We start from the raw sequence: 11486 nt of genomic DNA, 5'->3' as shown, positions 1-11486 counted from the left end.
GGGGTAACATCATCTTCATTTCCACACATCCAGCACTGGCACAAAACGGCATGGACAGGTATGAAGAATGGATGATGGATCCTTGGTATTAAAATTCCGCTGATAGTTTCATTTTTTATCTAAATAATAATAACCAATTAAAATGTTGCTTGAAAAAAAGAGAATGTGAAAAGAAAAGCACTGTTGTGTTTGATAAAGCAAAATCCTTTGCAATACTGCCAAAAGAAAAAGAAAGAAAGGAAAAAAAAAAAAACCAAAAGAGATTTAAAACGAATATAGCTGTTAAATAAAAGATCCAGGTACCAAAGAGCAAAATTTAATGAAAGCCAAAACTGTTAAATATGGATTCTTGTTGAGAAAAAATGTCAATGTCTTCAAGAATTTTACCATTACTCTATTTTTAAGAAAACTGTAGTAAAAATACATATTACAAGTTAACATTTTCCACGCATTTGTCCTATTCATCTTTGTTTGCTTTTTAACCCCTCCATTGATCAAAAGCCTTTGACAACTGCATCTCACATCTTCATGTCACAGGCGGCCAGTCCTAGCACAGATGTGCTGCTTCTCACAAGTCCATCTTAACTCCCCATGACCTGCTGCTATGTGGTCCTGTCTTTGAAGCAGAACAGGGCACCCATTGGTCTTGGAGCTGGATCCCATTACAGTACCCAGTGGTGCATTGCTTTTACAATGTCCAGGATGTGGCAAGAGCTGGGTGAGGAGTTGCATCTGAGAGCTCTGGGCATGGAAACATGCTAGCTTGTGGGATGGTCCACTGTGATAGTACTTATGCAGAACTGAAGTTAAAATGAAGAGAAGTGCATCAAAAACAATGCTAACCACTACAACATGACCTGAAGAGGTGTTTGGAGTGGCTGAAAACAGAGTTCATGTTTGGTGATGAGAGATTATGTTCACAATGATTTCCAGTTGTGGAGAGAGGAAAAGATTGGCACAAGACATGCTGTGCCCAAGCTTAGGACCTTGACTCTGACTTGCTGGTCTCCAAAATGGTGTGTGACAACTGGGTAAGTGAAAAAGATATTTCAGACCAGGCTGGTGTTAAAGGTGGTAAACGTATTGCTCTGCGCATTCATACGCTAGTGGAAACATATTCAAGCAGCTTCCAGTGGTACTTAAGGACAGCTGTATATACAGATCCTCCTCATAGACCAGTGCCAGTCATTTGCCTGCATCACTTTCTCTTCATCTGCCTCTCTTCTTTTCCTCCTCTCTTGCTATGTTGAAGAAAAAAGAAGAAAAAAAAGAAAAAAAAAGAATAAAAGAAGAGAAAAAGCATCTCAGAACACTCCAATAGCAGCTCAGTCCCCACACAGATATTTGTTGAGTCCTGTGAGAAGCTTTGAACTTTATTTGCCATCAGTGAGATGGGGGAAGGCTAAGTGGGTTCACTGTGGTACCTGCCCTACAGATCTCTCTCTGGATGCTCCCTTGGGAATCCCTCAACCTGGGGAGAAGTTTCAGGTCTATCGGTGGGGAGCATTTATCTGTCCATGTGCAGAATGAACCTTTTGTGTGGCTCTGGAAAGCCATCCTTGCCCCTTTCAACTCCATGCCTGTGGCTGGACTATTGGTTTCTGCAATACCAAGTTTGGGGTCAGTAAACTGCTCTCCTGACTTGTGAATGCTTCCCTCTCTCTAAGGATACATGAGTGGGAAACTGCTACTTTTGGCTTTGTACCCAGACAGGCCACAACTTGATGGGAAGGCTGAGTTTGACCAGCTCTGATGCTGTTGAATGTCATGGATGCTTGAATGAAGCTCTTGTAGGGTCTCCTTGGTTTGCTTCAGCTGGTCCTTCCAGGAGTCGACTATCTACATAATGTCCCCCTTCATTAGCAAGATGACCAAAAAGGGATTTCAGAGCAAAAAGGCAGGGATATTCCCATTGCAGCCCCATGACTTCTAGCATGTTTTACTGGTTAATAGGCAGCCATCTAGAACTGGTTGTCTTGAGATGGTCTATTCCCGGCTCAAGGTGGTTCCCTTATGTGACCGCCAAAAAGGGAGCACACACAGAAGCTAAGCAATGAAGAAATGGTTCACAATTGCTTATTGGCCCCCAATAACCTAGGCAGGAGAGTCACATGTGAGGGAATGTTCCATTTACTTCCTATCTTCCATAAACAGCAGCCAACCATGATCTTAGACCAACCATCTGCTCTATTCTGCTATGCACGATGCTCTCCAATCCAGGCACACGATTCTTCTCTTGAACCGCCATGTATCATCTCTGGAAGAATGACCACTTTGTCCTTAGGTTACTTGGGGTTTCCAAACTCACTCATGACTTTGCCCCTGCAAAACAGCCTCGTGTTTTTGCTCAGGTTTTTTCTCACATAAAGTCCTTCCTGCTGCAGGGAGAGCCATTCGCAGCTCTGTCTCATTGCAGTAGCTCCACAGCCCAGGTTCACAACAGAACAACAGAAGGCAGAATCACGATGGACAAAAGGCATCAATGCTGATGCCCTGTAGGGAGTTCAACTTGCCATGTATAGGGTTCTCTTTTTTGCTGTTAGTAGCTCAGACATTATGGTTTGCATCTCAAACTAAACCAGATTGAAGGACTGAGCAGGGAAAAGGGAAAGGGCTGATGTTACCCTGACACCACAGGAATTAGTAAGAAAAAATATATATATTGCACACACTAAGACTTATTAACAACCAAGTTAAAACAAAATGGCATAGTCCTCATTAGTGTTCCAGTGGTTCTTTGATCAGGGACGGTTCATGAGTCTGTTAAATCCCATTACGCTCTCCTTATTGCAGTACAGACCTATTTCTGTTCTCCTGCCAGTGGATCTGTTAGCAAATAAAAAGGGAAATAGAACTGATTTCCTTGAGAAGATCCATCCAATTGTCCCTTCTGTCATCGTCGTTTGTCTTGTTGGTGTTGGGTTTGTTTTTGGCTCTGGAGGGGGTGGAGTTGGGCTGCCCCTGCTCTCACCCAGGCAATGGGTCAAAAGGCCAATTATAATCCCGTAGCTCCCAGGGACATTCCGGTGCTGTGGCTCATGCATGGGATTGTCTGCATGGATTTGGGGAAATCGTGGCTGACCACACGTCCGTTTTCTCCACTGCCTCCTGCTGCAGCCGGCCTGGGAAGGGTTGATGTCCGTATGGCTTCATTGATCGATTGCTGTGGGATCAAACAAAAACCCTTTTTAGGAAGGACGGGGGGGTCTCCCCCTGTCCTTAGCAATGTTGGAGTAGTTGCAATATAAACCAGTGTTGTCTTTCTCACACTGTTCTCTCCCTCCTTGTCTCCATTCAGACTCTCTCTTCCTGCACACCTCTACTGTACCTGCTCTGTTAATTCATACTTCTGCTACATTCACAATTAAATGCTTCAGCTGTATTTTGGGGCCTAGAGCATGGTGCCATATGCAAAAACTATTCAAACTCTATGACATAAGAACAGCTATCCTGGATCTGAGCAGAGGCATTACACACACTTCCCCCATAGATACGCTATTACTACTCCAGTACTGTTACATATGGTGGACTCTGACTCACTGCAAGCATATGTTTCACTTTGCTCATGTGAGAAGTTGAGCATGTGCCTGTGCTTTTTGTCTGCAGTGATGACTGAGGTAACCAAGAAATGCAAACCTAATTCAAGAAACCAAATCTCATCTTCCTGTTGCAGGTACTGTCCAAAATGTTTGCTTTCAGAGATCTAAGGAAACCACCTGTTTAGAATAATTAAACTAAAAGACGAAGTCAATGTGGTTTCTTTGCATTCAAGTTATCTCTAAGGACAATGTAATCTTTTCTGGACTGGAATATGCAGGTGAAGGATTATCCAGAAGATATGGAAAGAGCCAGCCTAGTGCCTAGCCAGTGATGGAGCAGCCTCCAGTGCTCTGGGATCTGCAGCTCAGCCCAGGGTCTGTAGGGCCTTGCTGAGAGGTTGTGTTTAGACGGTTTGGCCCATCTTCCTGGACACTTGCCTGGCTCTGCTGAATGTCTTTGTGGGACAGTCACTGATGGCAGGAGCCAGCCAGAGGGTCAAGCTTAGACCTGACGTTAACATTGGGAGCAAAGATTCCTTCCCATGTTGGCTGGTTTTAACATGGCAAGAGCACTGCAAGCTAACACTGACATGAATTAGTTGGTCACTACAAGTAATAGGGGGAAGCCTACAGCAGGGCAGAATCTTGCTAAGGCAAACTGTGAAGCTATCACATTCTGACACTCTTTCACAGTGTATTTATGACATACCTGGCTTTACAGTGTAGACAGCAATTATAATTTAACTCTTGTATATTTGGGACATTAATTGCTCACAGTATCTTATCCCTGTGCTCAATGTACCTCTCATTGCCTGTAGGATTTTCTGAACCTCAATGGGAAAAGAGCTGTTGCACATTTTCAGTGAAATAGAAATGATATTATTGCTGACAAAACATTAAGCATGTTGTGAAATGGTGACATAAACCCAAAGAAATGACTGCTTATTTTCTATTTGATTCTGGGTAAGTATCAGTGCTCAGAGAATTGAAAATCTCTCTAAATTTTATGAAACTCACTGCATACTCAATAGACTTGAACTGAATTCCATGCTTAAGGGAGAGGTCAAGATTAGGAAGAAAAGGGATGTGTTACTCTTACAGCACAGATCCCACTGCGCCCTTGTACACAATGGTGTCTGTATAAGGGATCACATCTGCTAGTCATCTGAGTCAACATGTACTTGTTCCACTGATGCTGCATTAAATGTGTATCCCCAAAGCTTTCAAATCTAATCCACTCCTGAGACTCTGAAATTTAGGCACACTAAAATTAAGGGCAGAAACAGATCTCCTGGGTCATAGGAAGTACAATTCTGCAAGACCATGACAGGGTGGAGAAAAAACCCCAGCACGTTACAGGGGACATTAAAAGACAATTTCTCTCTAAGAGGATCTGTAACTGTGATTTTGGAAACATTATCTGTTCCAGGGCAACAACTCTCTGAACATACATCACTGTCATCAAGCCACAAACAGTGCCAGCAGGGTGCCAGCAAAGGGAACACCAGGATCTGATTTATTCCTGAGCTCCCCTAGTTTTATCTTGTTTTTAACTGCTTGGGTTTGGGGATTTTTTCATCTTGCAGTAACGGCTGCATCACACCAGCCCCAGTGCTCTTCATCCACGCTGCACACACATCACCATAGTCTACTTTTGTTAATTTTAAGGAATTTTAAGGCAATGTGGTCCTGGTACTATTTGTGCTAAGATTTTGCTGTGTGTTTGTATTTTGAACTAGCATTATGCCACATGTCTGATCTTGCATCAGCTCCCCACTATAGCCCACATGACCCTCTTTCAGCTTCCTCTGATGCTCATAACACTTTCTAGCAAGTTGAGTGACATGGTCACTTCTTTATCCCTATGTTTTGGCTTTCCACCCATGGTCTGGGCTGCATCCATCTCTGAAGACAGCTTTGGAGCCAGGGTAGGATCAGAGAGAAGGTGTGAAAGGCCGGGGAATGAGTTGCCACCTTCATCCGCTTTGATTCACTTCTGGACTTGTAACAAAACTCGATTAAGGCAACCAGCATGGCTAGTCCGAGCCCACCGATGAGGATATAGAAAACCCCCGCCACATTGCTGAGACTCAGTGCGCTTGTCTTGTCCTAGAAGAGAAAGGAGAAGGGAGGGAGGGGTAGGGACATGGGAGGGAGAACAACAAAATTAACACGAGATTGCTCCAGGAGGGATGCCGCACAGTAAAGCAATGTTGGCATTACATCATATTACGCATTAAATGAACAGGTGACATTTCTAAGAGCATTTTCAATTTCAGTGACTAGCAAATCTAATGTTTCCCTCACACAAACAAACATTTCTCCAGCACTGTCGCTTTTTGTAAAGGTTTGGGATCTCCGTTTTTCAATCAACTAACTGAAATGCTTATTTTACTCAAAATGCCTACTTTAAATTATTGATTAAAGGAGGAAAAAAGAAGTTCTCCACCTCTGTGACATTTGCTTGTCCCTGATGTCTTGCCTGAAATAACCTGTTCTCTTGGAAATGCTCATTCCTTCATTCCTACATTGTTTCCCCTGCAAATTCTGTTGCTGAGCAACACATCGAAATGGCTGGGAGTTTTTTTCTTTCCTTTTCCTCTTCAATACCGAGGTTGAGGTGACACCTGAGCTGTCCTCAGGAACTCATTTAATTTCTAGGTAATAAGGCTGTTATTTCATACGCAATCAAGACCTGTTGATGCATGTCTAAGCTAATTATTTGGTTGGCAATAAATAGGGCTATTAATGGACCGCAGCTCACAGTCAGCAGCTACATTCTGATTTTACAATTGCCTAATGAATTGTCACGGCTCTCTGGGGAAGAGGCGAATCTCAGAAAGACTCATTTCACTACTCCAGGAGCCGAGTCCCCACATCCAACCCCGATGTCACTCAGTGCAGGTTTCAAAACCTTCTCCTTCACGCTGACCAGGTGGGGTCGGGGTGTTAGGATAATCTGGGCAGCAGCAGGACCCAAAAGCTTGGCTTAGCTCCATGTACAAGGCTCCTGTTTCTAGGACATGCTTTCTCTATAGTTCAACCAGACTGAGGTTCCTTGCTCCATGCTTGTTGCAGCTCTGCAATATTGAATTGATACCAGATTCCCCAGGGCAAGCCCAGCAGGTCAGTCCAAATCTATTGGTGTGACCAGGGTCTGGCCAGTGTTGACAGCTCCCTGGATGTGAGAGGAAGATTGCATAAGGATCATTCGAGATGCAGCCACAGAGTTAAAGAATAATATTTATGCCTGTAGAAGTGTCTGCAGTTGGTAACAAAGCCTCTGCATGGTCCTTGGTGTTCCCTGTTACTGTGGACTCAGGGACATGTGGAATGCTGGGTGGCACAGCCTCTTCCTTGCCCTGGTAGGACAGCTGATTCACTTGCTTAGCTTGGAAGGTTTCACAAAAAGCAACTTACACTTTTCAGGAAGGGCAAGGATTCAGGAAGCAGAAAACCATGCTAAAGAAATAGGTTTTTTTTCTACTTCATCTGGCCCAGTGCCTGTGAGATCTATTAAGCTTCTGCCTAGCTGGAGCTCTCGCCACAGGCTCCATTGCCACAGGGAGAAGCTTTCCATCATGAGCCCTGTGCTGAAAGATGCTGAGGTTTCATTAGGGGTCACCTCTGCAGAGTTTTGTTTGCTGGTGAAACCTCCACAAGTGATACCATTTTCCATGCTTTCCTGATTGACGTCACTGCCCAGAGATTTGCCGCTGTCACTGTGTGCATTTACACCACTGCAGGTGTGATGGTCACTGCTGATGGACAGGTTTGGTTTCTCCTTTAGATAAACCTTCATTCACTGCTCAGTTTATAATCTACAAGCTCACGATGCTTCCTGTGAGCTCTCTATAATGAGAAATTTCTGCAAATATCCTCTTTATTTCAGCACTTTTTGTATTTAAAGGATTATTTATCTGGTCTTTCATAATCTGCCTTCATGCATTTTTCCCCCAGGCTTGACTTACATTTGTTCAGTCATCTCTTCTCCGCAGGTTACTGGGTGTACTTCTAAGCACTAGCTGAAATAGGTAGGGAGTTTTTTAGTGAAGATTGAGAAAAGAGGAGCAATTACTCTGAGAAAACTAGGTTCCACCACTTCAGGTACTTTGCCCTCTTCAAATCCCATCTGATGGGGCTGCACCAGCTTCAGGGAGGGACAAGGACACAAGAGGTGGGCTGACCTCCTTGACATCCTAATCTTTTAGCCTCACTCCTTAATGCGAAGTGGCTGATTAGCACATGCTCTGCACTCAGAGGTAAGGAGGGGGACAGGGAAGGAGGTGGAGCAGCTTATTTGTCTGTGTCTTGCTAATAATTTTCAGCACGTTCTTTCATGTTGATTTGACAGAAGGGTGGAAATCTCCAAGATACCAGGAAACTCCAGTCTGTGTGAAAAAATAACGGCGCTGTAGAAAAGAAAAACCTATTAATGCCTTCACTCAGAAAATGTATCAGCGCAATCCATAGTAGGCATCAGAGACTCCACATGGGTCTATGATTTGCAGCCACGGATCCTTAGGAGACCAGGTTTCATTGGCTCTGCTGGGCAAGGGAATACATAAATTTCAAGTTTTCTTGGCCACTATACTCTTGTATTTCTACCCCCAGTTTGGGGATCATGGTCCAACAGGGCACCTGGCTCTTAATTTCCACTTTCCTCCTGACACCAGCAGCAAATTGACCAGTAAGAGAAAGAAGATGACCAAAAGCAATTTCCTGCACCACTATGACATAAAATTAATTACAGTGCTGTTGTATTTTCCTTGCATTTACTTTTCAGTGGCAGCATTATTATTAGTGCTACTATTATTACTGTTATTGCTACTATGACTGTTATTACTGGGACAATTTGGGTAAACTGGCAGTTGTCTTCTCCAGAAGGCAGAGGAAAGCACAGTGAAGCACAGAGGTGGGCAAACCTGATGGGAGGGAGAGAGCAGCCTGAGTTTCACCTCTGCCACCATAACAAGATTCCTCCCAAGGACCCAGAAACACAGGCAGCTTTGGTGGGTCACTGGGTAACACTGAACTACAGGGGCATGGCTGATGGCACAGGCTGCTATCATGAATGAGGCTGAGAAGTGAAATTGCTCATGTGTTGTTGCTTAACTTCTTGTTTGTCTTCTCCTTTTTCTTTTCCTTTTTATTTCCATCCCTCTCCCATCAGGACATACAGGGACATTCTCTGGGCAGGAGTGGCATCTTATTGGTCCCATTGGCTGCAGCAGCAGACCCATAAGAGAAGTAGGAAATGCTGCATGCCCCACTTACGCTTTGCCTGCTGTTTCTGTGCATGTTCCTGTCTTAATAATGCCCGTAATAATAAAAAGCCCCAGGTTATGCTAACTGCTTGAGAGGACCCTCCCCTCCTCTCTGCTCAGGCTCTCTGACACCAAATGCTCTCCTGCAGAGCTGCCCATCACCGAACCAGCTTGTTAGTGGGAGTGTAAATGTCACCGCTCCTCTCCCGCAGCGGCAGAGCGCTGACGCGGGGGGGAAGATTGGCATGTGAAAAGAGAAAGAAGAACTTGTCTTTCCAAAGCCCGGCCTTGTTGCTGCAGCAACCGGGCACATTCCCGTCTGTTCCTCTCAAACGTGGCACCGTGTCCATCATCCTCTTTGCTCCTTGGCTGAAAGGTGTTAACGCCAAATTTGCCTGTTTTCCCCAGCCAGTCCTTTCTTTTACCCTGCATGACCAGAGCCTGTTGGCAGCACAGGGTGATGCACCTTGAGTTGCTGCAGTCTCCATAGAAGATGAACCGTCCTTAGAGCAGGTGGTAGCTGCAGAAGTTGTGCTGCTTTTATACCAAACACTGAGTTGATTGTATTGGGACAAGTCCTGAAGCTCAACAATGAAGGACACAGTGCTGGCCATTGGCTTGGAGCACTGCTGTGGGGCTGACAGAGGATGGATGGGTAGGAGCTCATGGCTGGCTGGCTGGCTGTAGGGATGAGACTTGACATGGAAATACAACTTTGGTTTGAGAATCAACCAACTCCCTGCAAAAACAGTAGCAGAGTTTGCTCCCTAATTGTTGTTATTGTTATTGTTATTATTATTATTATTTGAAAAACTCTAAAGTGCAATTTTTGCAAGTGGGATAGAGGTCAGGGAGATCCCTGTGACTTTGATGAAGGTCCTTTAATTGCATGAAGTGATCTGGCTACCCCTGCAAGCAGGTTGCATCTTACCATCCTGGTCTGGAAAATACCCTTTCTTTCTGCCATTGCTTTGCAAAAGCCCCACAAAAGAGGAAAATCACGTCCATCTGCCCTGACATTTGGTGTCCACCTTGCCGTTACTCTTCAACAACCCATGGCATCCCTTGCAAGCCCGCAGCACATTTCATAGCTTGCAAAAAAAGCTGCCCATCATGTGCTTGTTTGTCCAATGGGATCCTTAGGGGAATCGTCTAGTTATGGATCATCTGTCTCTTCTCTGAGCTTATTTCTCCTGCGGCAGGTACAGGGAAAGTGCGGGAAGGCTGGGAGACAGGACCAGGGGCTGGGGGATGCTTCTAGTGCTGGAGGTGCATGTGCATAGAGAAACCTTGAGCCTGTGGGAAGGGGCAGCTGCCATGGGTTTACTGGAGGGAGAACAGCAGCAGGGACATTGCTGCCTGGTGCAGGACACTGCCTGGGGTTTCCCACTGTCTGGCAATGCAGCTGGGGCTGCAGTGGTCCTGGATCAGCATCCCCTGAGTGCAGCTGACCAGCACCTCCTAATATAGCAAAGCATATCCTTTCTCTGGATAAAAAACTAGATGGGCAATAGATAGGTAAACAGATTAAATATGGGATGCACAGGAGTCAGCTACTGGCATCGAATGCCATCTGGGGCCAATGAGCATGAGCCTGGGGAACACCAGAGGTTTAACTTGGCTCCGGCTGGAAACTCTGCATACAAACCTTCCATCCAGCTAGCCCCTCACCCCTTCATGAGGACTGGGGGCAAGGAACAGAGATAGCAGCAAAGGCTCTTCACTGCAATCTTCCATTGAAAGTTTACTTGGTTTTAAGGCTTGTGTCTACTGGCTTCACACATGGAGTTTCAAGCAGCTCTCATGACTTTAGGATCCAATCTTATTTATTCACATGTGATTCACATGTGTGTGATCGTGTTTTTCAAGCACATGCAAATAACATGTGATCAATATTGAGGTCATATGATCCACATAAACCCATGTGTCCCAAACCTTCTGTTTCTGTCCCTATTTGTTACCCTACTGTGTGGAATGAAGCACTAAACCTACTTCTTCCTTTTTTTTTTTTCCCATCAGAATAGTGATAAAGTACAGTATTGTGGGGATTTGGTTTTAAACTAAGCTGATTTCACATCCATTTCCTTATGGGTATTTTGTTGTCTATGGGGTTTCTCTAGCACTGATGCATGCAGGCTTGTGGTGAAGGTATTGTGGAAGCTGTGTCATGGCTTCAGTTTCCCAGCAGAAGTAATTACTTTTCATTCATGTGGTGACTATTGCTCAGTGGGTTACCTTGCAAAATACACTCACTATACAAGTCAATTAGACTTTTGCCTGAGTGGGACCAATGCCATATTGAACAGTGTTGCCTTGCAGAAGGATTATTCTTGGATGTGTACAATGCTGCAGAGAAGAGCAGAGTTTGATTTTAAATAGCATCTGCCAGCCCCAGAATGCTTCACAATGCGGTAAAGCAGTTGGTGAGATTCAGACAATTAGGCCAGGTGGAAAGAAATATGACAACCTACCAAAAAGCGATCATAGAAAAATTCCCCTTCTTATGAAATCTGAATACCTTTTATACTTTAAAATCCAACCCCTTCCATCTGGCTCTGGATTTGGGTTGAACATAGAAAGGGAGAAAAAATTACATTCTTTTTTCCAATTTTCACCTGGGGAATCCTGTTAGCATTTGAGAGCAAAACCAATTCTGGACAATTGTGAAGGTCTTGCTGCA

The 11486-nt window shown here is 44.6% G+C and overlaps 1 protein-coding gene across 2 annotated transcripts in view; it reads right to left on the bottom strand.

The window, feature by feature from the left end:
• Window positions 1-300: 300 nt before the first annotated feature.
• GRIA1 (glutamate ionotropic receptor AMPA type subunit 1) overlaps window positions 301-11486 on the bottom strand; it is a 120991-nt gene continuing 109805 nt past the window's right edge. For both annotated transcript variants that reach the window (XM_061346135.1, XM_061346138.1), the window contains exons 15-16: window positions 5514-5648; window positions 301-3184 (exon numbers count right to left, since the gene is read on the bottom strand). In XM_061346135.1, coding sequence (XP_061202119.1) covers window positions 2996-3184; window positions 5514-5648 — 324 coding nt within the window. In that variant the 3' untranslated portion in view covers window positions 301-2995. The remainder of the gene's footprint in view (window positions 3185-5513; window positions 5649-11486) is intronic.

The sequence above is a fragment of the Neopsephotus bourkii genome, unplaced genomic scaffold, assembly GCF_033783945.1.
Source record: "Neopsephotus bourkii isolate Nb327-2 ecotype Australia unplaced genomic scaffold, CSIRO-AGI_Nbou_v1 NB_258, whole genome shotgun sequence".
Lineage (NCBI taxonomy): Eukaryota > Metazoa > Chordata > Aves > Psittaciformes > Psittacidae > Neopsephotus > Neopsephotus bourkii.
Note: the sequence above shows the minus strand (reverse complement) of the source record. Positions and strands in the feature narration are given on the sequence as shown.